The sequence below is a fragment of the Hippoglossus hippoglossus genome, chromosome 22 (assembly GCF_009819705.1).
Source record: "Hippoglossus hippoglossus isolate fHipHip1 chromosome 22, fHipHip1.pri, whole genome shotgun sequence".
NCBI classification, from domain to species: Eukaryota; Metazoa; Chordata; class Actinopteri; order Pleuronectiformes; family Pleuronectidae; genus Hippoglossus; species Hippoglossus hippoglossus.
In genome coordinates, this window is record NC_047172.1 from 1,174,403 (window position 1) to 1,201,902 (window position 27,500).

Here is a 27,500-nt window from a genome sequence, read left to right on the forward strand (position 1 = left end):
AACACATCCAGAGCAAATTACTGAAACATTACACTGCTGCAGCCACAGAGGAGCAAACACACACAAACACACACACACACAAAATGAATCTTTCATTTACATTTGTGTGTCTGTGTGTGTAAACAACTTATATTCCTTTTATTCAAATAGAGGAGTCCACCGTTACCAAAACGAGTGTGTGTGTGTCTGTGTGAGTGTGTGTGTGAGTGTGTGTGTGTTGTGTGTGTTGTGTGTGTGCACTGTGACGACAACATCCAAAAAGTCTGCAGGAACAAAACATACGATGGACTCACTGTGAGAAATTTAAGCTTCATTTGTCATTTGCATACACTCAACTTTGTGTGTTTTTTTTGTATACTGGGTGTGTGTGTGTGTGTGTGTGTGTGTGTGTGTGTGTGTGTGTGTGTGTGTGTGTGTGTGCACGCCCTGTGTGTGAGTGATAACCGCGGAGGGAGGCTCCTCAAAGTCGAGGATGAAACGGCAAAAGGCAGCGTGACCAAAGATGCCGCTCGCCGAGCCCGGCCACAGCAGATTACTGCTGTTAACACTCATAACACTCTGAGTGTGTGTGATTACGTCTGACTGTGTGTGTGTGTGTGTGTGTGTGTGTGTGTGTGTGTGTCCTCCTCATCATAACAAAGAACAGTCACATGATATGTTTGTGTGTCTCTGTTGTGTTGTATTTGTACATAGTTCTACTTTTCACTGCCGCTCTGTCGAGGCTGAGAACTTAATGTTTTGTTCTTCAGCAGCTGGAAGTTACACGCGTTGCTCAAAGGTACATCGGTGGGAACCAGGAAGCGGGACGGAGCTTCAAGGTGCGCGAAGAAGATGGATTCTGTTGGTTCTGGGATCGAACCCTCAACCTCCCGCTTTCCAAGCATGGAAACAGGATGTTGGCGTAGTGGTGACGAGCGGTATTGCTGAGCTATTGGACCGACAACACATCTGCTCTGTTCTGTTACTGTTGTTTACCTGCTGCTTCTGGCCATCTGGCTGTAGTGCCTCCTGCTGGTGGACGAGGGGTAGCGCAGGCTGCTCAGCTTGACGGCCATCTGCTCCAGGGCGGCTCGCTGGGCTTCTCGCTGACTGGAGATCAGTTCAGTCTGGAAATAAAAACCAGAAACAAGAGGTTATTGAAAATCTCTTAAAAATGACTTCAACACTGTGTTGACGAGAGACTCAAACGAAGAGGGAAAGGTTTTTGTGTGTAATAAGCGAGATGCAATCAACGGTGCAGCCTGCAGGGGGAGCTACAGCTGCCTCCGAAGTTTAATACTTAACAGAATTTCGAAGAGACGAAAGTGTTTACGACTAAACAAAGATAAAATACTTAATAGTAAATAATTAATTATCTTCATGATAAAAACTCACATCTCACGTCATCAGTTAAATTATATTACATCAGATCAGCAGAATCAAAGTGGGAAAGTAAAACCTGTGTGTGTGTGTGTGTGTGTGTGTGTGTGTGTGTGTGTGTGTGTGTGTGTGTGTGTGTGTGTGTGTCTGTGTGTGTCTTCCTCTGAGTGTGATTAGCTGTTTATTGCAGATGAATGAGATTCAGCTGGGCCGTGTTTTGACGGACGTGCCCTTTAAAGCCCGGGAGCGACCAACAAGCCACTAGAAACACACTCCAGGCTTATCCTGCACTCTCATCTCCGCTGACACACACACACACACACACACACACACACTTGCATATCCATATGTACATGTATATGCATATAAATGTATCCACACACACCTTGATTACTCACAACCACACACACACATACACACACACATCTAACAAACACAAATTACCCATAAAACCCCACACATACACATTTTGCATGAATCGCTTTTCCCTGCCGCAAATGACCTCACACACACACAGACACACACACACACACACACACACACTTACTCATTAAGCCTGCACAAATGCACACCGCCGAGACACACGCACACAAATCGACCCTGAATTGCTCCACATACATAACAGACGACACACATATTCATACACGGAGCGTGGATCTCAACTCACAAATGATCCGTCACACACAAACACACGCGCCACATCTAGTCACACTCGGTGTCCAGACACAATCATACAGAGGCACTCAGCACAGCGCTCAGATGTAATTGCATACAAACTATATGGAGATGAGGCTTCAATTGAACCAATGAAGGCAGAGTGAGTGTGTACAAACACACACATACACACACACATATGACCGCCGGGTTTTTTTTTTTCCTCATTCGGCAACAATCTGAATAAAGTGTCGTTGCGTCGCGTTTGCCATCCGATCTACTTAGCGGACTCGGCGGAAGGATCTGAAAAGGTCATCCAATCTGTGTACGGCAGAGCGGCTCAATCAGAGAGCTAATAAACAAACCGGCAATACACAATCAACAGCGCTGCCTGCCTGTGTGTGTGTGTGTGTGTGTGTGTGTGTGTGTGTGTGTGTGTGTGTGTGTGTGTGAGTGGGAGTGTGTTTTGTTTTTCTGTGTGCTGCTATTACAGAAATGAAACTAACTGGAAGCTCTCAGAGAAAATGTTTCTCACTTTGTCTAAATGTCTCCCCACTTTCATTCATCACTCCTCCCGGCGTGTGTCTGGGTTGCGCTTGCAGCCTGTTTGCTGCCTGGTTAGTCGGCCAGTGAGTCAGTAAATCAGTCAAGTTGTTCATTAGTTGGTTAGATTGTTCTTTTCTTTGCTAATGTGCTCCTCCGTGCAGCTTAGGACTCTGGAGCTGGGCCCAGAACTACATTTAAAAGTCGTCTCGTACAGAAGTGGAGAAAAAAAAAGGTTCTTTGCCAAAAGTGAGTGGGAGAAATTTATCGAGAAACTAGAGAGTTTAAAATTAACTTTTCAGTCCGTCTGTCAAAGCCCAAAAACACTTTGACAGTTATCATCTCGTTGACATTCAACAAAGCTGTGATAGTTTAAATGGTGGGACGAGCGCTGTCCATGGTGCTGATTCTGACGACGTGACGACGAGCTGCATTTCCATTTAAATCCAGTTTGGTGTTTTTTCCCAAATCCCCCCCCCCCCCCCCCCCCCAAAGAAATCACCAAAATAATTTGTAATATCATTCATGTTGCAAACGTGTTTACGACCAAACAAAGATAAAAAAACTTATTAGTAAATAATTAATTATCTTCATGATAAAAACTCACATCTCACGTCATCAGTTAAATTATATTACATCAGATCAGGAGAATCAAAGTAGGAAAGTAAAACCTGTGTGTGTGTGTGTGTGTGTGTGTGTGTGTGTGTGTGTGTGTGTGTGTGTGTGTGTGTGTGTGTGTGTGTGTGTGTGTGTGTGTGTGTGATTTCCAATGGAACAGCTGAGTCTGGTGTTTCCAGTCTTGTCTTTAACGTTGCTAATAGACACAAGAATCAATAAGAATCTGCCTCATTTGATGAATATGTAGACAATCCCCTGACACACACACACACACACACAAACACACACACACTAGGAGTATGTGATTGTTTTGTGGATCAGTGTGTGTCTGTGTGTGTCTGTGTGTGTGTGTGTGTGTGTGTGTTGCACTACAATGTGCTGAATCAAGTCATTTTGGGGCTTTTTGTTTACATGTCAGGGCCAATTTACCCAGCATCCCTGGAAACCCTCACAAGCACATCTCCCTCGAGGTAAATGTGTGCACGTGTGTGTCTGTGTGTGTTTACATGTTTAAAAACCCATGTATGTGTGTGTGTGTGTTTGCTGGCAAGTGCACATGTTGATTTGCTGCTGTGAAAATGTGGCTTGATGCCCTGCGTGTGTACATGTGTCCTCACGTGTGTCTGATAGTGTGTGTGTGTGTGTGTGTGTGTGTGTGTGTGTGTGTGTGTGTGTGTGTGTGTGTGTGTGTGTGTGTGTGTGTGTGTTTGCTTCCTGGGGTTTTCCCGGGGCTATAACTGCCAATCAAACAGCAGCGTGAGGACTGCGAGCTGAGCAGCAGCAAATAAACACGCAGCAAGATCCACAGCACATCGTCTGCTCTTCAGCGTGATTCATTAAAAACAAATACCAGCTAATTAATCAATACACAACTCAATCAACTAATCGTTGTGTTGAATCCATAAACAGGAAGTAAAGCGTGTTCACTTGTGCTAAATAAAACATAATGTCTGCGTTTGAAGCCACACTATCTGTCTCACTTCAGCCTCCTGTCCGTCCCCTGTGAAGCAGCAGTGACACACAGGAGACACGTTTTGTGCGACTCAAGTATCCGGCGGCGCCCGTGGTTTTCCCTCAGCATTGTGTCTTCAGTCTGGCAGGAACATCTTAATGCCAGGAGTCATGTGACTGAGCCCCGAGCCGCCGGCGGACTGCGCTGATTGTTGCCTGGAGCGTTGCCCGAGAACAGTCTTCTAGGAATTGAGCAGGTTTTGTCACAAAGACGCGGAGAAGAGATTTAGAGTGAGAGCTTCCCTCCTGTCCCTCTGCTGCTTCGTGGTCACTGACTGTCTCGTGACTGGTGAACATGAAACTACACCATGACGCTCGTTGTCTTTTCATTTTAAAGACACATGATGATTTCACCCTGCACACGTTTCATCCACCCGGGGAACCGACGGCAGCTCGATGGCACAAACTCTCATGACACAGGTTTGTTGTACCGATGACATCGATACAACAACGATGCAAACTGTACGTGTTCATGGATTACCATTTGCAGTTCACACTAAAGTTACTTTGCCGTTTTGTCGCGCTGTGTAAATGTTGTGCGTATCGTGGAATCACTGTTCCCACAGCACATCGTGAAAAATAACCGATGGTCACTAACCGAGCAACATGAACCGTCGTGTGTCGAGCTCACAGTGAATGAATAAACAACAACACAATGACATACTGGAGGACAGCATCTTGTACAAAGAGAAAACACAACTGTGTCTTATCTGAAAAGAATAAAAAGCCTCAGATGTGACAAACAGAAAAATCTGATTGAAATAAAAACTGAAAGTTGTAGCAGACGCTAAATATTTCCTATTTCTTGATGTGGGAAATAGGCTCAGTATAACATGAACCAAATGACGTGAAAGTTACACCCATGTGTTTTTATAAGCAGATGCTCAAAAGATCCTATATGGTTTACAGCTTCTGGCACCAGTGCACACGTGGCCAATAGGTGGCGCTGGTGAGCAACTACAGCCTTTTGATGGTTAAAGCTGTAGACGGGGAGAATAAGAGTCTGTGGACGGAGCGCGGCTGATATCTGAGCGACTCAAACTCAAACTGGCTGATTCTCATTCGGTCTCAGACGCGACAACTGGTCCGACATTTAAAGGAAGAGTCGGTCGTGAGTCATTCCAGTGACGTGTCGGTTAAAATCATAATCATAAGACGATAAATACAGTTTTTAAAAAGTGAGATTTCTGTCTGTTTATCTTCTGAATCCACTTTATATGTTTCTGGCAATTTGTGTATGTGAGTGTGTTAGTGTGAGTGTGTGTGTGTGTGTGTGTGTGTGTGTGTGTGTGTGTGTGTGTGTGTGTGTGTGTGTGTGTGTCACAGGTCAATACTGGAGGTGAGATATTCCAATAACAGGGTGTTTTTGTCTTGATAGAGCAGAGCAGTGGGTAATGATACAGGATCAATAATGGATATGAGATGGCTGCATCCAGAGTGCACACACACACACACACACACACATGCACACACACAGACACACACACACACAAACATGTACACAGGCACACACACACACACACACGTTCATGTCGATGCTGTAATACAGTTTGATTTGTGCGAGTGCTCAGCTTTCATCTTTGAAAGCAGAATAAATAATTGCAAGCAATACAACACACAGACAGACACACACACACACACACACACACACACACACACACACACACACACACACACACACACACACACACACACACACAGACACACACATCTTCAGTTTATGACAGTCAGACCGTAACACTGAGGCTTTAAGAAAAATATGAAATGACAAATTGTAGAATAAAACAACGATCTTTCTGTGAGATTTTTCTATAATCTCATAGAAATCAATTAATAAACTCTGTTTTCACACAAACCTCCATTTTAATCTACGACTCCTCTACAACCTTCACTTTAAATCTCTCTGTATAAACCAAAACTGAAGAATCTCAACTTTATCATTTTATCACAACCACAACGTATTTTTTCACTTGAGATTTAATCACAGTTTTATAAAGAAGCTACAAACTTTTAAAAATCTGTTCATGATTTAGATTTTGGCCCAAACTGTGGTTTTCAAATTATTTTTCTTCTGAGAGAAAAACACGAAAACAAAAACAAATGTTGGTCGTATGAATCTGAAGAGAAACAGGTGTGTGTGTGTGTGTGTGTGTGTGTGTGTGTGTGTGTGTGTGTGTGTGTGTGTGTGTGTGTGTGTGTGTGCCTGTGTGTGTCTGTGTCTGTGTGTGTGTGTGTGTGTGTGTGTGTGTGTGTGTGCCTGTGTGTGTCTGTGTGTGTGTGTGTGTGTGTGTGTGTGTGTGTGTGTGTGTGTGTGTGTGTGTGTGTGTGTGTGCCTGTGTGTGTCTGTGTCTGTGTGTGTGTGTGTGTGTGTGTAGTCCGCAGGCTGCTTGTGTTGTCCAGATGTTTCTGCTGAGGAATCTGCATCTAAAGTTGAAACTTCAGCTCACCTCCTCTTCTTCAAACTGACCTTTTATAACCTCTCTCCCTCCTCCTCTCTCTCTCCTCCTCTCTTTCTCCTCCTCTCTCCCTCCTCCTCCCTCTCTCCTCCTCTCTCTCTCCTCCTCTCTCCATCCTCCTCTCTCTCTCCTCCTCTCTCCATCCTCCTCTCTCTCTCCTCCTCTCTCCCTCCTCCTCCCTCTCTCCTCCTCTCTCTCTCCTCTTCTCTACCTCCTCCTCTCTTTCTCCTACACTCTACCTCCTCCTCTCATCCTCTCCCTCCTCCTCTCTCTCTCCTAGTCTCTCTCTCCTCCTCTCTCCCTCCCCCTCTCTCTCTCCTCCTCCCTCTCTCCTCCTCTCCCCCTCCTCCTCTTTCCCTCCTCTCTCTCTCCCTCCTCCTCCCTCTCTCCTCCTCTCTCTCTCCTCTTCTCTACCTCCTCCTCTCTTTCTCCTACACTCTACCTCCTCCTCTCATCCTCTCCCTCCTCCTCTCTCTCTCCTAGTCTCTCTCTCCTCCTCTCTCCCCCCTCCTCTCTCTCTCCTCCTCTCTCTCTCCTCCTCTCTCCCTCCTCCTCTCTCCCTCCTCTCTCTCTCCCTCCTCCTCCCTCTCTCCTCCTCTCTACCTCCTCCTCTCTACCTCCTCCTCTCTTTCTCCTCCTCTCTTTCTCCTACACTCTACCTCCTCCTCTCATCCTCTCCCTCTCTCCTCCTCTCTCTCTCCTCCTCTCTACCTCCTCCTCTCTCCCTCCTTCTCTCTCCCTCCTCCTCTCTCTCTCCTCCTCTCTTTCTCCTACACTCTACCTCCTCCTCTCTCTCTCTCTCTCTCTCCTCCTCTCTCTCTCTCTCTCTCTCTCTCCCTCCTCCTCTCTCTCCTTCTCTCTCCCTCCTCCTCTCTCTCTCCTCCTCTCTTTCTCCTACACTCTACCTCCTCTCTCTCTCTCTCTCTCTCTCCTCCTCTCTCTCTCTCTCTCTCTCTCTCCCTCCTCCTCTCTCTCCTTCTCTCTCCCTCCTCCTCTCTCTCTCCTCCTCTCTCCCTCCTTCTCTCTACCTCCTCCTCTCTCTCTCTCTCTCTCTCCTCCTCTCTCTCTCTCTCTCTCTCTCCCTCCTCCTCTCTCTCCTTCTCTCTCCCTCCTCCTCTCTCTCTCCTCCTCTCTTTCTCCTACACTCTACCTCCTCTCTCTCTCTCTCTCTCTCTCCTCCTCCTCTCTCTCTCTCTCTCTCTCTCCCTCCGCCTCTCTCTCCGTCTCTCGCCCTCCGCCGCTCTCTCTCCTCCTCTCTCTCTCCTCCTCTCTTTCTCCTACACTCTACCTCCTCTCTCTCTCTCTCTCTCTCTCTCTCTCTCTCTCTCTCTCTCCTCCTCTCTCCCTCCTCCTCTCTCTCTCTCCCTCCTTCTCTCTCCCTCCTCTCTCCCTCCTCCTCTCTCTCTCCTCCTCCCTCCCTCCTCCTCTCTCCTCCTCTCTCCCTCCTCCTCTCTCTCTCTTCTCTCAGTGAAGAGCGGTGGTGGCAGAAGATGAGAGGAGGAACTTCTCATTGACAACAGCTGTGGAGCTGAGTTCACTGGCTCTACACACAAGAAACACACAAGAAACACACAACAACACACACACAGCGTGTTTCTATGGGCGAGCGACACTGTCAACGTTTCTCTGTTTCTCTGAAAACACACAGGAAGGTTTTACCATCCTCTGCAGGAAGGACTCTTCCTCCTCAAGCCCCAGGACTGATCAGATCTGTTCTGCAGCCTTTTGCCTCTTTCACCTCTCGTCAATGGGTAAAATATATTAAAATAAGTAAACTATAATATATATATAATAATACATCTTGCTTCTTAAGCCATGTGGGACGTTCCTGACATTATTTGGGTTTTAGTAACTTTCTTTGTAAACAGTGTGAACATCTGAGATACGTGAGGTTTGAGACACACGACAGTTTCAGCTGAAATCCCATGAATTTGGAAGACTTGCATATTGACAGTTTTTTCGATTATGCAGAAATATTACTGTATAACGTTAGAAGGACGTACGTAATGGGATGTTTTACGTTAATTGTAGTAAGGTGACGAGTAAACAGGAATATTAGAGGATTATTTACTTTTTTTATCAGCCATGAAAACAGCTTCGTAGGAATATTGTCTTTTTGGAATAAAGACCAAACTGTAATATTTTGTGCGTGTAAACATGTTGCGTGTCTGTTTTTCTGTTCGTGACCTTTACAGGTCAAACTAACAAAACAAGAAACCAAGGACACGGTTTAATTAAATCATGTTCTACACTGAGAAGGTAAAAATGTTCCAGTTGCAGTTTGATTCTCAAACCTTTTCTCAAACAGCTCCTCGGCGAGCTCCTCCTCAACAAGCCTCTCCTGTCGCTCTGCGCCGTCACCTCCACCTCATCTCTCACTCCTTCTCATTAAGATCGGAGTTTTTTTATGTTGCTTAATTATTTCCTAATTAGTTTGCGTGTTAATTAGAATAGTGGCTAATGTTAATTAGCTGTATTAATGGGAGCTGCTGTAACACCTGCCCCCAGCACTGGGCTGCACCACCTGCCACACGTCTTCATCTGGAATCAGCTTCCTGACTCTGACTCTGCAGGATATGTGGATATGTTGTAATATTGAACTATTATTTATTTCATTTCCCTTTGGGAGAAGCTCTGAAGTCACACAGCTTCAGTCGTCGTTGCAAGGGAAGGAATAAAAGGGAAGGAACAAAAGTTTGATGCTGAACTCAGAACGTTTCTACAGCAAAACTCACGAATCGCACGAAAGTTTTGTAGTTTCTTCTTTGGTTTGTTTCCTATAACATGTTGTGGAGAGTAGCTCTTATCCTGTGTGTTCTAGTATGTGTGGTGGACGCAGCTTGTCCATCCAGGCGTCCTCTCCTAGCAACAACATGAGTTTTAATCAGGAGTCCAAACACTTTGCTAAAGGGCACATCAGCATTCACTGTATCACAAATGAAGATTTTCACCGCAAACGTCTGTTGACTTCTGTGTGAGAGGAGTCAGCTGCAGTTTAGCATCTTAAACACAATATCCATGACATGCACACACACACACAGACACACACACACACACACTCGTGCCTGACACATCTCTGAGCTGAATTAGCTGATCTCCCAGCATGCTCTAGTGATGCAGACCTAAATCGCTATTAAGAGAAAAGAGCCCAAAGAAAGAGCGAAGAGAGAAAATGATGATCACCTGAAAAATCAATAACATTTCTCCTGTCCCCGCTTACACACACAGACACACACACACACACACACACACACACACACACACACACGCACACACACACACGCACACACACACACACACACACACACAAACAGACAGGAGAATGCAGTTTATTGGTTAAAGACACGGCGGCGTGCAGGTGGAAGTGTCTCTGATTGGCTCAGAGATGCTGAATGACAGACAAGGTCAGAATCACTTCACTGTATCACTGTACACGCACGCACACACACACACACACACACACACACACACACACACACACACACACACACACACACACACACACACACAGAAGGCAGTTTTCAGATACTTATGAGAAAAAAGAAGGTTTTTGTAAAACTGATTTCACAAAAGAGGTAAACTGATTAAATGTGGGGGAAGGAGGGAAGAGAAGAAACTTCTCTACATTAGTTTACTTACTGACCTCACTGTGTGTGTGTCTGTGTGTGTGTGTGTGTGTGTGTGTGTGTGTGTGTGTGTGTGTGTGTGTGTGTGTGTGTCTGTGTGTCTGTGTGGGTGTGGATTTAAGGGGGGTTATCTATTTATTTTAAACGTGGGGACACTTTTTGCAATGTAAAGACATCTGTGTGACATTTTACAAAGAAAGAGGACATGTTAGAAAAGCAAGGACATGTAAGGAACGTCCACAAGAGAAGACATTGAGGACATTTTTACAATAGATGTGATGACACATTTGAAAAAGGTCATTTCCAGACGAGGACACGTTTTGTAAAGCAAAGACGTTTATAGAAAATGGGGACATTTTTGGAAAGTGACGTGGAAAATTAGGATAGTTATAGAAAAGGAGGATATTCATACAAAGTGAAGGCATTTATAGAAACTGGGGACATTTAGGGAACAATTGGACAGTTCTAGAAAATTAGGGGCATGTATGAAAAGTGAGGACATTTATGGAGAATTTGGATATGAATAAAAGTGACTACATTTAAGGAAAGTGAGGACATTATCAGAAAATAAAGACATATATAGATGTAAAGAGGACGATTACAAAGGGATGTTTAAAGATTAAAAGTTTTCTTTCTGGATAAAGTTAGTGTTCAGGGTTATGAAATGTATGTGTGTGTGTGTTGTGGTCTTTGCACGTCCACTAAACTAATCGAAGAATAAAAATTACAAAACACCGTCAGCAGAATCCACAGGAGCTAAACATGCTGCTTTTCTGTTGTTTTCTCCTCCGTCCATCCCTCCATCATCCCCCGTCCATCCCTCCATCATCCCCCGTCCATCCCTCCATCATCCCCCGTCCATCCCTCCATCATCCCCCGTCCATCCCTCCATCATCCCCCGTCCATCCCTCCATCATCCCCCGTCCATCCCTCCATCATCCCCCGTCCATCCCTCCATCATCCCCCGTCCATCCCTCCATCATCCCCCATCCATCCCTCCATCATCCCCCGTCCATCCCTCCATCATCCCCCATCCATCCCTCCATCATCCCCCATCCATCCCTCCATCATCCCCCGTCCATCCCTCCATCATCCCCCGTCCATCCCTCCATCATCCCCCATCCATCCCTCCATCATCCCCCGTCCATCCCTCCATCATCCCCCGTCCATCCCTCCATCATCCCCCGTCCATCCCTCCATCATCCCCCGTCCATCCCTCCATCATCCCCCGTCCATCCCTCCATCATCCGCCGTCCATCCCTCCATCATCCCCCGTCCATCCCTCCATCAGGTAGAGTGACCTTGTATTTCATTTACTGATAATTACATGGATTTATTCCACCGAGAGGCTTTAATTAGAATGCTAGAAATATTGATTGCCTCTATCATCTCCCTCTCTCCTCCACTCATCCCTCCTCTCTCCCTCCCTCTCTCCCTCCCTCTCTCCCTCTCTCCTCCACTCATCCCTCCTCTCTCCCTCCCTCTCTCCCTCCCTCCCTCCCTCTCTCTCTCCATCAGACCCCAAACAGTTTGAGAACCGGACAGAAACAGAGAGAGGGCTGGAGAGAGGGAGGTGGTGAAGAAAAGATGAACATGTTAAAAACAATTGATTTGTACTTGTTAGCAAAGAACAAATTACATTGTAAAAGTTTGACGTTAACTGTTGTTGTGACTCGAATTTTAAAATATCGGTTTTATTTTTTCTTATTAAATAATAAATAAATGAATGCATCGACCGAGAGACAAAGTAAAGCTATGTTCCTGCAGGACAGACCTCAGGTCAGTGATTTTAGAGTCATAAGAGCTCATGTGTCACAGTGTGTTTGTGTCTCATGTTGTATTGTTCAGCCACTACACAACGTTTCTGATGATTTTAAGGTAAAAGAACAAATATGAGAATTAACGTCATTTGGAAAAAGAACAAAAAGTTAATATTCACAGAGACACATAATATAATGTTGTCATTCTGTTTGTGAACGGAGACTAGATCCATGTTATTAGATTAAACATCGTGTTCAGGTTGAGTTCAAACACAAAGCTCGGTCGGGTTCGGACAGAAACTCGCTTCCCGACCTTCAGTCTCGTGTTTATTATCATTTCACTTTCAAATTATACCGAGAACAACGAGCAAGTCTGTTCTCTCCTCGGTTGTCAGTGACAATAAGTGGTTTATCCTGATATCAGACACCGGAGATCACAAAGAACTCACTGATTATCAATTAGCAACTTGATTATTAATTACAGCTGTAAATCATCGTCCCAAATGCATTGTGGGATGGAATCTCTGTGTCAGAGAGAAACACTGAGCGGGAGAATGAAAAGAATTATCAGCCGAGCTAACGGGCCGGCTGACTCCACTTTCTGCTGGCCCAAGCAGAAAGACGCCGCTCTGTCTCTTTTTTTTTTTTTTTTTGATGTTTGATTAATTATTTTGGTGCCAATCCATTTCTGCTTCCCTCCATATTTAATTAAAATATCATTTTAAAACATAATTAAGTTTTTAATCCAACTGCGAGTGAGTCTCCAGCAAAGCCAAGAAGACTCTCTCTCTCTTTTCCTTCCTCCCTCTCCCCCACTCTATCGGCAAATAGGAAGCTGCCTGCAGGCGTCACACACACACACACACACACACACACACACACACACACACACACACACACACACACACACACACACACACACACACACACACACACACACACACAGAGGTGAGTTAAGCCTTCAAGTTGCAAGTAAGGAACAAATGTTGTGAATCTTCTGTTCAGTGTGAGAACATCCTGTCTGACCTGGGTTGTACTCAGTGTGTGTGTGTGTGTGTGTGTGTGTGTGTGTGTGTGTGTGTGTGTGTGTGTGTGTGAGTGCGTGCGTGTGCATGTGTGCATGCATGTGTAAACACCCAGCATGCGGCCCAGCGGCTGCTGATGGCCGAGCTAATTATGCATGAAATCAAATATGATTTAAAAAACAACATCACAAGAAATTCTTTCTCTTCTAGAATGCAAACACACACACACACACACACACACACACACACACACACATACACACACACACACACACACAGACACACACACATACACACACACACACACACACACACACACACACACACAGACACACACACACAGACACACACACACACACACACACACACACACACACACACACACACACACACACAGACACACAGCAGGAGAGTCGGGCAGACGATGTTGATTGAACATGTTTTTGTTTGGATCTATACGTGTGTACGTGTCTTGAGTTTGTAGAAGAACAACAGGAGAGTAGAAGAAGAGCTCATCTGCTCTGCTTTTAGAAGATCAGCTGATCTGGACCCAAACTGCAGGGAGAGGTGTGGCGTTCCTGAACCCCTGTGATTGGCTACTGGGCCTGAACGTGAATATGAGTACACGGTCAATACATGAACAGTTTGGGCCTCTAGAAAGAATCCAGAGTTCTTTAACTTTGATTCTTTGAGATGAGACGTTAAACCACCGGAGATCAGCAAAAACTTCAGCAGAAAGAGAAGAAGCTCTTCAAACATATAGGTAATGTAATCACACACACACACGCACACACACACACACACACACACACACACACACACACACACACACACACACACACACACACACAGTGTCTCAGTTGTATCAAAGGTGACACTTCTGATTGGAGGAGATAAAAAAAAGAAAACACACGCTCACGCCTGACTGAGTTCAGACCATTAAAAATGCAGCAGGCTTCTCCAAAATCAAATTACCTTGAGCCGATTCAAAGGCTCCTCATATCCATCACCGTGGACGCGGTGGTCTCCAAAACAAGCAAATTAAATGTGGCGTTTATTCACGTGGTGGGAGGCAGAAGGGAATTAAGGTTTTGGGGGGTAAATTACAGGTAATTAAGGTCCATCCTGCGTAACTCTCGGCTATTAGATGTAATTTGACGGCGAGCATCTGGAACTGAAGGTGTGACGTGACGGAGGGAGGAGCAGGACTACCTGTCATCATCTTTTTTAGAATCCTGCCTCGCTCTCCTCATATTCAGGTGATCCTCGTACTCCTCTTAACCCCCCCCCCCCCCCACCCCACATAAACTCCACCCTGCTCCTCTTCCTCTTCCTCCTCCTCCTGCCGGGGGTTTCTACTCTGTTGAAGGACACAGGTCCAGTTATTTTCTAAATCAAAGATGGAACATAAATCAGAACGCGTGCGACTACAAACCTGAACCTCCACTGACGGATTCAGAGAGAGACGGTGCATGAGGCAACGATGAAGAGAAGCAGAGTCATAGAAGGAAAAGACACTGAATATCATCTCAATATTTCTAATCAAGTCTCTAATAATCTCTAGCAATAAAAACTGCAGCCACATTATTTCAACCAGATTTCGCAACTTAAAAAAATATGAAAGAACGAATGAATTTTGGATTTAATAATAAAAATGACGCAGAGAAAGTGTGAAGTGAAGGTATAAGAGGTAACTGACGGATTGAGGTAAGGAAAAGGTTGAAGGGAAAGAGGGGGAAGAGGGGGATGACAGAAAGATAGAAGGGAAGGAGGGAAAGAAACACAAAGGACTCAAAACTGAAAAAGAAGGAAGGAAGGAAGGAAGGAAGGAAGGAAGGAAGGAAGGAAGGACGCCATGTTGAAGAAAGATAGAAAGAACCAATCATGTTCTTTTTGACAGAGAAATGCTTTACAGCTGTTGGCATCTGTCACAACACGCCGCCATCGCCCCCGAGGGTCTTCTTCACTGAATTATCACGGTTGCCCCGGCAACAACGTCACAAGCCAACTCCGGGGGGAATTAAAAATCAAAAAAAAAAAAAGCCCGTTACCTCGACGCGCCGCTCTGAACAGACTCTGATCTTTTTACGACATCGTTAGTCGGGACGGTGAAACCAGACCGACCAGTCAGATCGCTCGGCTGGAATTAGCAGGTGCTGGAACAACACCTGAGGGGACGTTTGTCACGGAGACGACACGTGTAACACAACCTCGCAATCCCAGTGGAGAGTCCTCAGGAGTGGGGGGGGATTTTGTTGGACGATTCCAAACACATTTGGACGATTCTGTAAAATCAACATCACATATTTAAAAAAAAAGAAAAGATGATGACTCTGGTTTTTAACCCGACGCCTCGTTCGACAGATCGTCGCCACTCGATCGTCACTGGACAAAACAGTCACGTGACACATGCGCGTGGAGGAGGCGAGATTTGTGGGCCGCGGGAACAGCCGAGTCTCGCCACTACGACGCTATCTTCAGCTGTAGCCTCCGAAGGATGAGAACCCTAAAGACACAGCTACAGTGGGACATGTGAAGGAGGAGAGGTGTGCTCTCCCTTCACGAGGTTTTCCACGGAGATATAACTTACTGCCAAGATTCAAATTCATGGGGCTTTTTCCCAGATTATGCTTGAAAGTAGCTCCAGTAAATCTCCATGCATTGTTAGATGTTCAAAACCCCTTTGACCTGATGGAATGAACTTGAGTGTTCTGTTCACTGGCTCTGGTTCAGCTCTTTATCGTGCACCAACCTCCTGAGAGCAGCCAGTTGGGTATAGAAGCTCAATCATCATGTATCGTGACACGAGATCCTGGATTTAAGACACTTAGCTTGTCGCACATGCATTTACAACCTGCTGCCTGTAGATACAAGACTTTTGTTTTGCATCGTATTGGTTTATTTGTGTATAAAGGTCTCAGTAGTAGGTGTCTTCTCTGTCTGCCTTGTTACAAACTCACAAAGTTACAGAAATAAAGGTCTGGAGAATTCCAGCCACACTCACGACCAATCACTTCAAGCAGAGAAGGATTTTCAGTTTCGGAGATCGATCCAACGTGTCGATTCTGTCATCAACGATATAGAAGGTGAGAAAGTGAGCCACAGTCGAAGTGGACGAGGTCCCAAAGAGAGTGAAGAGCCGGGCGGTGGTTGAACCTGGACTGAAAGATTCAGTTCAGCCTCGTTCGCAGAGACCAAGGGCATCGTTTGATATTTAATATTTAATACGTTTACCTAATCATGCTCAGACCTGTGAGTGTGTGTGTGTGTGTCTGTCTGTGATAGTGTGTGTGTGAGTCTTTGTGTGTGTGTCAGACTGTATTTTTAGTTTGTCTGCAGGTCATTTAATGATTTTACATACAAGTGATGTATCATAATATTACAGAGACAATCTTCTATTATTCTTTGCCTTCATCTCTCGCTCTTTCACTCACACTCTCTCTCTCCGGCTTCCCCCCCCTCCCTCCCACTCTCTCTCTCTCTCTCTCTGTCTCTCACACACACACACACACACACACACACACACACACACACACACACACACACACACACACACACACACACACACACACACACACACACACACACTTTCTCTTTCAGTCTCTCTCTCTCTGCAGTAGCATCATCTAACTCCTCGGTCAAAGCGGAATAATTGTCAATGAATATTTAACAAGGTTTCAGATGGAGGGATAGACATCATCCTCTCTCTCACACACTCTCACACACACAGACACACACACACACACACACACACACACAGTCTCGGTTCTCTGTGATCCAGGCAGAGGTTAGCGATACGGCGTGGTCAGTGGTGCGTACCGCAGCCAGTGGATTAGTGGAGGGGAGATGATGAAGTGCAGAATAAATACTAAATAAACACCCTCTGCTTTCGCTCCACATACAGTAACGCCGCTCTGCACTGGCGGCCATTTCTCAGCGGCCATTTTGTGTCCTTCTCGACCCCCGCCCCCCCCCCTCCCCACCAGCTGGACTCGTCTTACTGGAGGAGGTCATGAAATTGTAATTAACCACCGGCGGCATTTGTAATTTTGAGTCCGGTGCGGATCCTGCCGAGTGTGGAAAGTTTAAAATATTCAGAGTGGTCTGCTGGAGAGAGTCTTAATGTGCTGGAGAGAGGTTGCATGTTTGACCGCAGCACCGGCATCGGCAATGAGTCCTGCTGAAGTGCCCTTGAGCAAGAGAGCAAGAGTGGAAACAAATCCAAGTGGCACAGCACCTGAGATTCCTTAAGACACAACAACAAGCCCGAGAGTTTATGAACTGATGCTGCAAATCCAGAAGTTATTATCGATGTAGTCCAACCCGCTAATTGGCTGAACGTTAAAAAAATCACCTGTTTTCATTTTAAAGAGTAAACAATCAAGATAAGATGAAAATTGTTGATTCAAGTCTTTTATATTTGGTTGTGTTTGTGTTGTATTTGTGGTTATTTATAATAAAGTGGTGGTTATGGTTAAACTGGTTAAACTGGTTTATGGTTAAACTGTGAAATATCAAAAAACATATATTAGGAGTAGTTGACCATTTTTGTTAAGACAATATATCGGTATTGACAGTTTTTTTCCTGATTTTAATATTTATCCCATCATCGTATAAATTTCGGATAATTTATTTATTTCGATATTTTATCTTGGATCGAATTTGTTTCCCCACCTTCCTATGTTTTTTCGGTTTTCTTGTTTTTCTGAAACACACAAACAAATCACGCAGCGCCCTTAACGACGTGATATGTAGAATTTCATATCACAGTATCGACCTCACATATCTGTCAAACTTTAATACGAGGCGCGCTCCACTCTCTCTCTCTCCCTCTCATTGTAATCAGCAGCCCTTACAGCCAATCTGCTGCCCGTAAAACTGTCTGCAGCCCGATGATGTACGGCTCCTAGAATTACCTTATCTGCTTCTGATTTACTGTGCCTCACAGGTAGAGAGACAAAAACAGCCTCCACACCTCCGTCACATCCATCTATCCATCCCTCCATCCCCTCACACACCCTGCTGCCCCCCCCCACCACCTCCTCCTCCTCCTCCCGTTTTCCCCTCCCCAACCGTCCTTTTATTACTCTTCCCCTCAAACCCACCTCTCAATCTTTTGTTCTTCTCCTTTTCGTTCCGCATCTTCGTTTGTCTCCTTCTTTTCCACCATTAAACTTTATTCTATCCGTTCCTCTCCTCCGTCTCGTTTTCATCCTTTGAAACCTCTCCTCAACTTTCCTTCTCTCATCCAGCGTCATCCCTCCATCCTCATGCTCCTCTGTTTGCACTTCCCTGTTTCCTTCTTCCTGCCTCTAAACTTTTATTTTTTTATGTTCATCTCCATCTGTCCGTCATATTTCTCTTTTGCCTCTATTCTCTCGTCTACTATTTTTATTTCCCACCGCCTCCTTCCCCTCTTTCAACCCTATTTCACCTGCATTGCTTTCTTTTTTCTCCACTCTGTTTTTCTTCCAGTTTACCTCCCATCATTCCTTTCAATCAGTCCATCCCTCTCCTTGTCATTTCTCCTTCACCTGTCCATCCTCGCATCCTCCGCTCTTTTCTTTCTTTCTTCATTTGTCCCCGTCGTCTCCTCTCCTCCATCTATTCATTCTGCTTTTCATATTTCATCCCTTCTTCCCCTCAACAACCTGTTTCATCTCCCCTCCTTCTTTCTGTCCATCCATTATCCATTCCATACTTCCATTACTTCTCTTCCTCTCCATCCTTCACTCTCGTCCTCTTCTCGGTAAACATGACAAGAAGGATCTGACTGTTGTTTTCAGGCAGGAGTCGTTCGTGACTAACACAAGTAACATGGATAAACACCTACTACAAAACACACACACACACACACACACACACACACACACACACACACACACACACACACACACACACACACACCTCTTCATTCTCATTCATTATTTCTCCAGACAAAAAAAAAATAATCATAAGAAACAACCAGACAACAATGACAAGACACACGAGAACACACACTCACACACACAGACACACACACATTACTTATTCAAGAAGTGACAGCAAGACAGATACGTGCATGTTCATACTCTCTCTTTAACACACACACACACACACACACACACACACACACACACACACACACACAGTCAGCCTCTCTGTTGGTAATTACAGCCTACAGTGATCCTTGTTGCCTTTTATTTAAGAACAAGATGGAGAATCTTTGATCAGAAAGAGTGCACGTGAGTGTGTGTGTGTGTGTGTGTGTGTGTGTGTGTGTGTCTGTGTGTGTGTGTGTGTGTGTGTGTGTGTGTGTGTGTGTGTGTGTACGCGCGCACCTTAATGTATGAATGCAAATGAGTGAAATTATATCAAAATGTGGTTTTGATTGTGTGGTTTTGAGAGCGGAGCGATAGAGGGGGGTGTAATTAAGTCACCAGGAGGACAGTCTGCAATTGTGTGTGCACGTGTGTTTACGTGTGTGTGCATGTGCATGTGTGTGTGCATGTGTGTGTGCATGTGTTTAAATGAGAGTCAGTCTGCTCATGAGTGTTTTCATTGTTTATTCTTTGTCTTTGCATAGATGCATTCATTTGTATTCATGTGTCAGTCCATATGTTCATGGCAGTCTGAGTGTGTATACGCTGTGTGTGTGTGTGTGTGTGTGTGTGTGTGTGTGTGTGTGTGTGTGTGTGTGTGTGTGTGTGTGTGTGTGTGCGTGTGTGTGTGTGGTTTCTCGTCAGAGCAGAATTCCTTCACCCTCCTTCCTTAATGAAAAATAAATAGTCTCCACTGTTTCAGAACATCAACTCAATCAGCTGCAACAAGGCTCTTATTTTGAAATAAAATCCTCGCTGCCTCTCGTCTGGTTCCTGATTTGAATTTTTTTCTTTCTCCATAAATTGTCTTCAAACGTCATAAAACAAGCGAATCAGAAACGTAGTGAGAGTGGAGTTGAAGACGACTGTATATTGGGTCTGTTCGGACGTGTTTTACTTATTTAAACGTTTGACTCTGGTAAAAACCCTGGCTGTGGCTCGGGAGAAAGAACGGGTCGTCCATCAAGGTGATGGTTGGGAGTTTGATCCCCACCTCCTCTATGCAGCCCGCATGCCGACGTGTCCTTGGGCAAGACACTGAATCCTAGATTATGTGAATGTGACTCGCAGTGTAAAGTGCTGTGAGTGGTCGTTAAGAAGAGTGAGATTAGAAAAGAGCTGCAGTCATTTATCAAAAACAAAAAAATGTATTTCTTACAGTCGGGTTAGTAGAACTGTTCCGTACAAAAACTAAACCTACAATGTTTTAAATACTTTATTCTATTTATTTATTCTATTTCTAAGATTTTCTGGGAACAGTTTCAACAAATATGGTCACTTCTGGTTTCCAAAACAACAAGAGGGCGCTGAGCAAAATGCCAAACTTGAGGCGACATGTTAAAGTCAGCGTCGCCATCTTCAACGATTCAAGGAGAACATCATCAGACTGGGATGACCTCGTCGTCATCGTGTGTTTGCTGCTGCTGAAGCAGGTGAAGCTCAAACTATTTAAACTTCTGCCTCGTCGGTTCTGAAACTACAAACCTGAGCATCTACAGCAAAACACACACACGTACACACAGATTCATCCACTGAAAGGAAACTGGAGGAGAAATATCAAAACTGTTTTTGCAGCAGTCCGTCACAGTGAAGGAAGCAAACTCATTTCTTTGCTCTCCGGGCGACGGCTCGTTAACCGACTGTTCTGTCGCCGTCGCTTTCCTACAACTTTCATCAAACTCAAACACTCCCTCTAATAATCAGCGCTGCCGTATCCATGTTTAACAAGGTAACATGACACAAACCATCTGTGGCTTCACAGGGAAGGAAGAGAGAAAAAGAAAAACACCCACTTTACATATTCACTTTTACATCCACGTAATTAAATATTTGAAAAATATCAGGAATGGAAAATTAAAAGGGAAAAAGCCCACCGCCGCCACTATCAATTTATTCCCTCTCTCAGAGTGCATTAGAGACGTCAGATTGCCGTTGGCAAAGACACAGAAAGAGCTTGATGGTTTTTTTTAAACTCACTTTATAAATTACATTCTGGAGTGCTTTGGCATGCTAATACCTGCTGCCACGGAGAGCAGACAGCGTTAATTATTTCTTATTGGGATCGGCGGCGATTATTTGCATATTTCATTTAGCTGTTATAGATGTTGCAGGTGGGAGGGAGGGGAGGGGGCGTGTGAGACGCTTTTCACTTTATGTCTCACCAACTTTTGGATGAAAAAAAGGTGGATTCACTGAACCTGTGTCGGCAGGAGCTTTCATTCAGGCTGATTTCAGTCATTTCCATGAGCCACAGCCGATTATCGCTGATAATTAACATCATTAGCTGTGAATATCACGCAGAATATAACAGCTTTAAGAAACTCTTCGGCCAAAACGTCTGTAAGAAGCTCAACTCTTTAAAAACTTAACGTGGAAATAGATGCGTCTTTTAAACAACATAGATAAACGCATCAATATACGATCAATAAACGTATTAACACTTAGAATAAAGGTGTTTTCACAACTGAACGTCCAAACCAAGGTTCACTTCATCATGTTTCTGCTCTAGAAAACTCAAAGTGCTTCCAGGTACAGTTTCCCAAGGAAACTACAACATGGGGAATGGGGGAGAGCGGGAGAGCGGGATTGAACCGCCGACCTCCTGAGCACCACCTGCCCCGTGTTCAGCTGCCCCATGCTGATGTTGACTTTTCTGTTCATTAACTAAATAAGTCACGATAAAACACTTCACCTTCTGTACCTAAGTGCTCCAGTGGCTGATGCTTCTTTCAAATGTCCACATGTTTGATATTTCCACTTGCAGATCGAAGTTATTTTTACAACATATGGAGAACGCTTACGTTGAAGTTGAATATGTTAAACATCTCAGGACACTTTATGCATAAATGAATTCCTGATGCTGCAAACTTTCATCTTTAAATAAGTAGCCTACAGTGTTGTTGACGTGAACCTGCTGCTGCTGTTAGTGTGTCACTGTCTGTAACATAAAAGCCCTGCAGCCACACACGCTTCACACGGACCTGAGCATGCAGCTCTGCGGATCTTAAACCAGGGATTAGCACCAACACTGAGAAACTATCTTGATAGAGGGTGGTTGAACTAACATCCCAAACTTCCCAACTTTAATCTTAATTTATGTAAAGTGCTGTGTGGCGGAGCTCCGCGAGCGGGACGAGCCGTCTGATTGGCTCTATCAGGTATCAGGCAGGAGTCCAACACTCGGTAATTTGATTTAAAAAACGCGTAATAACCTGAGGTCAATATTTAAATCACTCAGAGGGGGAGAGGAGCCGCTCTGCGTGTTCAGGATGCTTCAATCTCCACACTCAGAGTCAACGGGCTCGGATCCCTATCGCCCTCCCATCCCCTGCTCCTCCTCTACTCCCTGTGCTCTCCTGTTCTCTTTCTCCTCATCCTCCTCTTCCTCACCTTACCCCCCTCTCATTTCCATGTGGCCTCCTCCCTTTCTCCTCTGAAAAAACACTCAACAGTTCAAAGACTCCACTTTCTAATCAATCTTAAAGCCCTGAATCGAAAAGGAGTATCAATATGTTTTCTGTAACGTGTACAGGAAAACAATATCCTTCAATCTTAACCTAAAACTTGTGCTGCGTTCAATGACCCGGCTGCCAAACAAAAATATGAAACCTTGTGCTGAAGCGATTCATCAATGAATTGATGTGTAAAACATTAACTTTTTAAAGTCGGTGTAAATTAAATATCTTTGGGCTTAGAAGAGTTAAGATGATGAATTAAACATCTGGAGTTGTTCAATTAGATTAATTGGTTTCAACCTTCATGAAATTCATGTTACACAGAAATGAAAAATACAAATAATACATTTTGTCCTTTTCTTCAAGAATATGACAACAAGCTAATTTTCAGAAATCATCTGTGAAATTTCTTCTAATTTAGCTACGACGGAAACGTCATCTTGTTTCTTAAATAACCATTAAAATAAATGTTTTTTAAATCATCATGATAATTTATCATCATCATCAGTGGAAGTCACGCCGTTCGATCCCCAGGCTTTTTGTAGGTGTGGCCACAAGTCGAGTTTTCATGAGGTCAGTGAAACGTGCTGTGGGCGGAGCTTGTGGGCGGAGCTTGTGGGCGGAGCTTGTGCTTTAGCAGCGTGGTCAGTCCTTGTCGCCACGACTGACGCTCGTGTCAAGTTTTCTCAGTTCTCGAGTGTCATTGAACGCATCGTACTTTGTCTCCTTGTGTCTCCGTCAGGTGGGAGACTGACTCCTCCTCCTCCTCCCCCCCCCCCCGCCCTCCTCTCTCTTATCCCCTCCCCCTCCTCTCTCCCCTCCCTCCTCCCCTGTGTGGTCTGGAGGTGAAATAGAGGCCTGAGGCCAACAAGCTGTCTCCACCCGCTACACTGATAAGACACACACACACACACACACACACACACACACACACACACACACACACACAGAGTCACCATGCAGGTGCCAACAGTCACAAACGCACAAGTCATCTACACACACACACACACACACACACAAACATTATTTAACTCGACTGACTGTGAGAAGTGAAACATCCGAGGTCACTTATCACTCAGAGAGAGAGAGAGAGAGAGAGGGAGGGAGAGAGAGAAACACCAGATGTTCGTGTCAGAAATTTTGATTCATGCCTCCTTAAGAGTGTATTTGTGACAACATGTCACCTGTGTGTGTGTGTGTGTGTGTGTGTGTGTGTGTGTGTGTGTGTGTGTGTGTGTGTGTGTCTCAGGGCTGTTTGGTTCAGGTTTGGTTCAGCTCTCTAACAGGATTTGTGTGTCCCCCGTGTCTAAAGGTACATGGTCTAATCTCGACCCATCACCTTTCCCCCACCTCACCCGTCCCCCCCCCCCCCCCCCCCCCCCCCCCCCCCCCAGGGGGACACTGGCACGTTCTTGAAAAGAAAATAACTCATATGAAATACACAGCGTGTTGGAAACCGTGCGTGTGTTTTCTGTTCTGCCAGGAAATCCACCTCACATGAAGTAGACACAGACACAAGAAAGTAATTTAACACGAAGCAAATGTGAAAAAAGTAACAAAAAATGTGTTTTAATTAAATGTGACATTTTTACAAAATCTATTTATGTTTGTATTAAAAGCGATTTATTGTCTGAATTTCCTTGAACGTTGAGATGAAACTGACGTGATATGTTTCCGCCCCTCTCCACGTCTACGTTCAACTTTTCTTCAACACTGAAGTGTGAAGCTTGTGTGAAGCTTTGAGTTAAACTACAGCTCGAATCTCACTTAATAACATTCAGGAGCCATTTTTTAAAAACACAGATGATTGTCTCCTAAAAAGAGAAAAAATCTGCTGTATGGACAAAATCTAACGGACGGATCCAGTTCATGTAAATAACATTTAGAAAGAGAACGATTCTCCATTTGCTCGACTTTGTTCTTCTCAACTCTCCTTCACATTGGTAACACATCGTCTGTCCAAACACGATGACAGTCTTATAACATCTGAGTGATGAAACTCCAGAGAAAGATTCAGATTCCGGAGCTGTCACTGAACACATCCATTCACCGTTTCAGTGTGTGTGTGTGTGTGTGTGTGTGTGTGTGTGTCTGTGTGTGTGCGTGTGTGTTACCAGACCAGTCCAATCCCCTGTAATGTGACAGACAAATCCCACTAAGCTGTTAAATATTACACTGCTTTCACACTCGTATTAAACACCTTTCCACCTCTCCTCGCTCGCTCTCTTTCTGTGTTCACTCACCCTGCACACACAGACACACACACAGACACACACACAGACAGACACACACACACTCACACACCCACACACACTCCACCTTTACCTTCATCTTCAATATGCAACAAAATACTACAGATGTCACTTGAAAATCTTCACACACGCACAACAAATCCTTAAAATGCAGCAACTCACTGCAGAAGTAACACACAATATTCTCATGCAACTCTCACACACACATACAGCCTGTCAGTGTGTGTGTGTGTGTGTCTGTGTGTGTGTGTGTGTCCCCTAATCCCCGGCGTTGGCCGTCTTGTCAGAGCGTTATATTTGCTGGTATCACTGTATCTTTTCCTCGCTGCCTAATCCCACCACCCCGCCTCTGATATTTCCTGACATTTACATGAATCGCCCCTCTACAGAGCGAGGGATGGAGCGAGGGAGGGAGAGCTGGAAGACGAGAGAGAGAGAAACGGAGGGTGAATGAAGAGAAGGACGATGCAGGGAAAGACTGTGTGAAAGTAAAGGTCTACAGGGCTTTAAATTGAAGGGAAACAGCAGAGGAGGGATGGAGACAGGGATTGAAGGATGGATGGATGAAGGAGGAAAGAAATAAACAGGGGGGGGGGGGGGGGGGGGGGGACGAGTGCAAGAGAAGGGAGGAAGACGACAAGAAAAAGTCGATGAAAAGGAGTTAAAAACCGATGGAGAACGGATAGATGGTAGGAGGGGGATAAGGGATGGGAAAGGAGGGATTGTTGGATGAGGGATGGAAAAGCAACTGAGAGAGTCAAAGCAAGAAAAGAAGAGATGGATGGCCGACGAGTCTGGAGAGGGAGAGCAAGGGCAAAGATGGAGGGATGGAGGAGAGGAGGGATGGTGATGGGCAAGCAAGAAAAAATATTTAAAAAGGTGGATGAATGGATAGATAGGATTAGCAGAACAGAAAAAGAGGGTGAGGGATAGTTACTGTAAAAAAAAGAAATGAGAGAGGGAGGGAGGGAACAGTTAGATGGATGGATGGATGCTGGATGAGAAGACTGATGGATAGTTCTGTCTTTCTGCTCCATCTTTTAATTCATCCGTTTCATTTCTCTGCCGCTCGCCGTGAGAAGGAAGAGGAAAGAGAGTGAAAGTCAAAAGAAGGACGGATGAAAACGACAGGACAGAAAGAGGGAGAAGTCTCCGACCTCACTGTGTGTGTCTGTGTGTGTGTGTGTGTGTGAACATATGTTAACACCAATAACAACAAGCTCTTATGGGCACCAGGAGACACACACACACACACAGGACGACTCTTCGGAGGCTCGTTACGGCCACGCCTAAACGAATGACCTCACACCACACCTGTTGTTGCTACGGCGATTAATTAGTCGAAGGGTGGAGATTAACGACGCTCCGGAAACACTGCGATGAATCTGAAATCAAACGTGGAGCTGACGGAACAACCTCGACGAAGAGTTTACTCAGAGTTTAACTGCTGTTCGGCTCAATGAGGTCGTACGTTTAAGAAATAAGTACGACCTCATGTTGTGTCAATCACGTTTTGTTCGTTGTTCTTCAGAAGGACTTTATTTTTTGATGCTTTCGAGGACGTGGGGAGTATTTCAACAAATACTATAAAAAATGACCTTCCTTTCACGTCGTGTGTCGGCGAAACACCGATGACTAACGTGAAGCTGCTTCATTCAGGGTTTTTACTGGATTTAATCTGCGGCGGTTACGTATTAACACGACCGGTTCACTCCACGACAACTACCGACTCTGGAACCTGTGTCCATGAAAGTAGAGCAGCACGAGGCACCGACACACAAATGAAATCAGTCTAAAGTAAAAAAGGAGTTGACACAACACTGGCTTCTCACAACAGACGAGCAGGGATTTTAAATCTGACGGAGATGAAGCAGAAGAATGTTTGTGAAAAAGGGACGAACAATAATTAAACGTCATCTTCGTGCGCTTCCATCTTTTATTCTTACGACAACACTGCGAGACAAGAAAGTTAAGTGCTATCATCAGCGCTATCGTCATTAACCGCAGATGATAATGGATTCAGATAAATGTGTCCAAACACGTTAGACGTTGAGCGGGGGGGGGCACCAGACGCCTGCAGAGCCGCAGTCACATTCACTCAATTGCACGCGAACCATCTCGGAGGCGGGTGTGAAATATGTCATTTGCTTCTGCTCTTAATTGCACAAAAAATGAAGATTAAGAGGATGAATTATTGATACAAGTTGGTATTTAATCTTTTGTAATGAATAGTGGATCCGCTGGTTATAAATATTGCACGAGGCTTCATAATTTGATAAATTTATTCCAATTTGCCCTTTATTTTGCCCTTTAGTCAAGGTTACGTTCATTTAAACACACACACACACACACACACACACACACACACACACACACACACTCAGAGACACAACAGATGCTCACACTGAAACACACACACTTAAATGAACTGCAGTGAATCTACCTGCCCCTCTGCCCTTGGTCATTCCTGTTTCATTTTCTTTTTTTAACCAAGGTCCATAAACACACACATAAACATGTTGCCCTTGGTTGACCTTGCAGCCCCCCCCCCCCCCCCCCCCCACACACACACACACACCGCTCTGCACCTCGGTGTCTGTGGCAGTAATTAGGCCATGCATCTGATTGTCATTAAAGAGCACTAGCGGATAATGAACACAC

General features: G+C 44.9%; 1 protein-coding gene across 1 annotated transcript in view; it reads right to left on the reverse strand.

Moving 5' to 3' along the window:
- akap6 (A kinase (PRKA) anchor protein 6) overlaps nt 1–27,500 on the reverse strand; it is a 134,193-nt gene that overhangs the window by 65,264 nt on the left and 41,429 nt on the right. The window contains exon 13 of the mRNA XM_034575664.1: nt 976–1,106. Within this exon, the coding sequence (XP_034431555.1) occupies nt 976–1,106 (131 nt within the window). The remainder of the gene's footprint in view (nt 1–975; nt 1,107–27,500) is intronic.